The sequence below is a fragment of the Hibiscus syriacus genome, unplaced genomic scaffold (genome assembly GCF_006381635.1).
Source record: "Hibiscus syriacus cultivar Baekdansim isolate YM2019G1 unplaced genomic scaffold, ASM638163v2 tig00110584_pilon, whole genome shotgun sequence".
In the NCBI taxonomy this organism is placed as follows: domain Eukaryota; kingdom Viridiplantae; phylum Streptophyta; class Magnoliopsida; order Malvales; family Malvaceae; genus Hibiscus; species Hibiscus syriacus.
In genome coordinates this window covers 1,723,282-1,727,696 of record NW_024062792.1, presented here as the reverse complement: position 1 = coordinate 1,727,696, position 4,415 = coordinate 1,723,282, and the positions used below count along the sequence as shown (strand labels likewise).

At 40.1% G+C, this 4,415-nt stretch overlaps 1 protein-coding gene and 1 pseudogene across 1 annotated transcript; both read right to left on the bottom strand.

Annotated features, from left to right (window-relative positions):
- Positions 1-1,676: 1,676 nt before the first annotated feature.
- LOC120133610 (E3 ubiquitin-protein ligase SIRP1-like) lies at positions 1,677-2,788 on the bottom strand. Its single transcript, XM_039150164.1, has one exon. It carries the CDS (start codon positions 2,786-2,788, stop codon positions 1,769-1,771), a length of 1,020 nt encoding a protein of 339 aa, XP_039006095.1. The 3' UTR covers positions 1,677-1,768.
- A 1,222-nt stretch (positions 2,789-4,010) lies between these two features.
- LOC120133730 lies at positions 4,011-4,170 on the bottom strand (annotated as a pseudogene).
- Between the last annotated feature and the right edge of the window lie 245 nt (positions 4,171-4,415).

Here is a 4,415-nt window from a genome sequence, read left to right as displayed (position 1 = left end):
ATGATTCAATAATGAATGGCTTAGCTTCTTTTGTTTGCAATTTTTCGAACACCTGAGATACATTACCGCAGCCCCTCTGCTTTTGTTTTTTCCTCGCTCTTTGTACTAGTCAGAATCTGTAAGATCTGCTCCACCGCTCTCTGGGTTGTGTCCATTTTCATCTTCAAATTAGTTACGCGAGCATTTTGTGCCTCTCACCATTTTGGAGGAGTTGATTTAACCGTTGTATGCTTTATCATCTTGGTGAGATCGTCAAACTGCCTCTGAATCGCAGAAAGATTAATGGAGTCTGCCATGCCTTGCTTCTTTGCTTCAAGCTGCCAAGAAATGATGGCTCTGAATATCAATTTGTTATGACCCTAGTGTGATTAGAGAAGAAAATTAGATGTAGAAGAGAGAAAAGAGATAGACGAAGAATAAAGAGAATAAAGATTAAGGAGAGAAAAGAAGAGATTCAAAGAAGTTTAGAATTCATTCAATCAAAGCATGGCTTTCTCCTCCTCTAGTACATGGTTTTATATAATTACAGTGTACTAAGGCTAACGTTTGCTTGACAACTAGGGCATATTCTTCTCTTGGGCTGCCAATTGAATTACTGTTGGGCCTCATTTCTCTAGCTTTATCTTATCTGCCAGCATATCAGGTGACCCATGTCCTTCTCCCTCAATTTCAGAATTTTTAATCCCTAATTCCATGTTCTTCTCTTTCGCAATCCTTAATTCATTTTCTGAATCCCCAATGCCCTTCGCCTTGTGCTTCTCCTCTTCTCCCCTAACCATGACATCTCTCTGGTGTCTCTGCCTTCTGTTGTTCTCGTCAATGAAGTGTTGATTCGTGACCCAAAAGTTGTTTTCGCTTTGCTCTTAGACCTCCGACTTGATTATGATAAAGGATAAGATGTAAACTGTCCTTTTTTAGTTTTTGCGCCTTCCGCCTTGTTAGTAACAATAACTAGGTTAATGTTTAATGCATTTTCATTTTCCTGATATGTCGCCTGCTTGTTGAGAACCAAGTGGTTTTTGGCCGTTCATGGTGGTTCACCACTCACCATTCAGCCCCTCGTCCACAAACGCCATTTAGCTGAATTTTCTGCACTGCATACTCTTGCTCATATATGAAAATACTTGCATAATTCTTCTTTATTTGCATGTAGGACCACCTGTGGTAGTGTTCTCCTCCGCTTGTGCCGGATTGGCAGGTTAGAAAATCTCTTTAACGAGCATCTTATTTATTTGCTACCTAAATTGATACTTCCTTGTGTTACAAGATATGATGAAACCTCGCATGATCAAATCTTGTTTGCTTGGACTAACGGTTGTCGCACTGTGACTCTGATGGTGTCTCGATCAAAAAAATCCACAGGTGGTGCTGTTCCGGCACTTGCTCAACTTGCTTACCATGCTGCGTTCTCGTATTCTCCGTTGCCTCCATCTTCGCATGATGATAAGATGCGTAAATCTAGGACCAACTCTACTTTGTAATTATACGATATAAATCGAGATATCAGATTGATTTAAAAATTTAACCTTTAGGTTGTTAAAATTGTAATACTATGAAAATGTGTAAAATTCCTTTTGGCTTTTTTATTTTCATGAATTCACCCTTTTGATTATAATTTCTCAAGAATGTATATACAAGCAAAATCTATTTAGTTCTTCATTTTGGAACAAAACGAAGTCACAACATCAGCAAGTATGCTGCAGAAAACTTTCAGGCTAAGGCCAGAAACACACAATAAAATATAAGAAAAAGAAAGAAAGAAAAATAATCAATTTTCATTTGTCTGAGGTGCATTTTCGCTCCCCGGCAAAGCCTCCAACGATGAAGCCGATGAAGCTGAAGTAGAACCACTTCCAGATCCCTGTAAGGCCAGTAAACGTTCATAATGCCATGGAATCGGGATCCAGTACTGCCTCCCGATCCCTATTTCTACACCATTCCGGGCATCTGCAACGCCGACTCTCCCCTCGCCATTTCTGGTAACGTTTGGCTCGATCTCCGAATAATTCCAACGCAGCTTATACCTGCATACTGGACAAGAACTATGAAGTTCCAGCCACGGAGTAATACATCCACTATGGAATTTATGTTTGCATGGCATCTCTTTTGCTTCACTTCCAATCTCAATATCCTCCAAACATACAGAACAATGCAATATGTCATCCACAGTAACATTTGGTATTGCTTCAATCGCTTCCGTCAGTGCCGGTGGAACACTATGGTGGTTAATATCATTCTCCGGCAAATACTGCAACAAAAGATCCCAACCATGTCCCATTAAGTAATCACCAAACAAAGCGTGAACAATCAAAGCACCGTCGTTGAACGGATTGGATAAGATCAATCTATCTCTCCTTTGTCTATTATTTTCAGGATTCTCTGGTTCAGAGACTGCTGCATTGGGCGTATCATAAAGCGTATGAAGAGCCGAAGAGCTTCTCCTCCTCCTCCTCCTCATAAGCAGGGCTCCAAAATCTCTTCCTAGTTCATCATCCAATGCATCCTGTGATGTGTTGTTAGTATCGACTCGATCCCTGCCTGCTATACGCGACCGCGTAGTGCCTAAACCACTGATTATACCGAGCAAGATTGGAATTGGAGCCAAAAAGGAAAAATTGTTGTCTGATGCTGAATCAATGCCATTGGTGTTGGAGTAAGGTCTCATGCTGGATATTTCTTCGACAAATCCGGATTCGCATGAAGGGCATTTGATCTCGGGCTCTATCGTTGGATTCACCATTTGAAAGCAACTGTAACACCAATACCTACCTACCATAATATCCCCCATCTTTCTCTATAACCTGTTTCAAGTCACAAACAAACGCATATGATCATAAACAAATAGCACGAAAGGTTCGAAAGCATGTTCATTTAAAAAAAAAAAAAACAAGTGAAGAATCACATTAAGAAACAGAAGAATATCAATGGGAAAAAATTCAAAAGGAAAGGATGTTTCACCTTTTAGATAGAGGAAGAGGGAGTTTAAGAGAAGAATGATATGGTAAAGAAAATGAAGTGTAGTGTTTAAAAGGGGTAGACAAAAAGAATGGTGTCCACTCTTTCTTTTTCTTGTCTAAACTTGCCATTTAATTTTTAGTACATTTCTTCTCTTACCAATCATTTTGTAAGCAAATGTGTGTATTCTTGGGTACGTTAAGAATAGATAAATTAGAAAGATTATATCATGGATCAATAATTTTAAAGGTCTGAAGAATAAAACTAGCTAATCTACCGGCATTGAGAAAAACATTAAAAGCAGAAATCACTGAACTTTGATTGGGCGGGGTGCGCCAGGCCCGAGCTAGATGCGTGAAGACCCGAGCAGCAAGATACTGCAAACCTCTTCATCCTACAAGACAAGCAACCTTTAGCTCAGTAAACCTGATGATGGAAAGCCTTGGCAAGAACATCAGGATTAATGTGGTGCTTTGATCCGAACACTGCATTTGCAATGGTTATCACACCTGGATTTTGGCTGCTAAGACCAGCAAAGGCAACTGCATTAGTCTCCCCTATGTTGAACTGGAAGTGAATTAGACAAACAGTGAAAAAGAAAACATCTCCGGGGTACATCCTTTAGAAATGAGATGATTATCGGGGTTGGATGTGACGAAGCCAATAGAGAACATGCCGTGCCTTCTAGGAGCACTAGGATCTCGGTGGCTCAAGGGTGAGGTGCATGGTCAATTCGAGCCAAAGATACAGCAAGAGTGTTAAGTGCTGGTATTTGTTCAACATTAACAGGAGTGGCTTTCGATCCTAGTTGGTTTGACCTGTTTCCAGGCACATTAAGTACTGCATCGAAGATGGAAATGTGAATTGACACTCGATATACACTGCGTTGCACAAAGATAGGGAGTTGCTTGCAGGCTGTTGTTAGCTAGATGTCTTTTAGTTTAGACATGGATTTGAACATATTCAAATAAAAAGAAAAGGGTGAACATACCATCAATTTTGGGGTCCTTGAGTGCCACATAGAAGGCTAGGATCAAAGGCAGAGGCCTGAGTGAAAAGGGAAATTTCTAAGAGGAATTTAACACAACTGCGGTGGAACTTTCCCCCTCAAGGCTCAAAAGATCAATTTGATGTCATGTGAGCCATCCGTATCAGATATTAAACTGATAACAACAGATCTACACTTGATCTTAGCCAAAAGACCAAGAAAGGTATGCCTTAGATTTGCTTCCTTTAAAGGCCGCTTCTCGCTCCCACAGATGTGCTCCGGTGAATTGGCTATTTCTGGACCACATAGGACTTGTTAACAGTCAAAACCATAAGCCATCTACAATTTGTTTTCATTCTACCCTCTGCTATAGTATTAATTCTGTCACTGGCTCTTCCCGAAAGGAATGTGAAGAGCGAGGTTCCACAACATATATATTTAGTTTTGAATATATTCTCTTTTAAACATATAT

Bases quoted from the DNA above. Each gene is read 5' to 3' on its own strand.
- LOC120133610 (XM_039150164.1), bottom strand. From the start codon at position 2,788: ATGGGGGATATTATGGTAGGTAGGTATTGGTGTTACAGTTGCTTTCAA.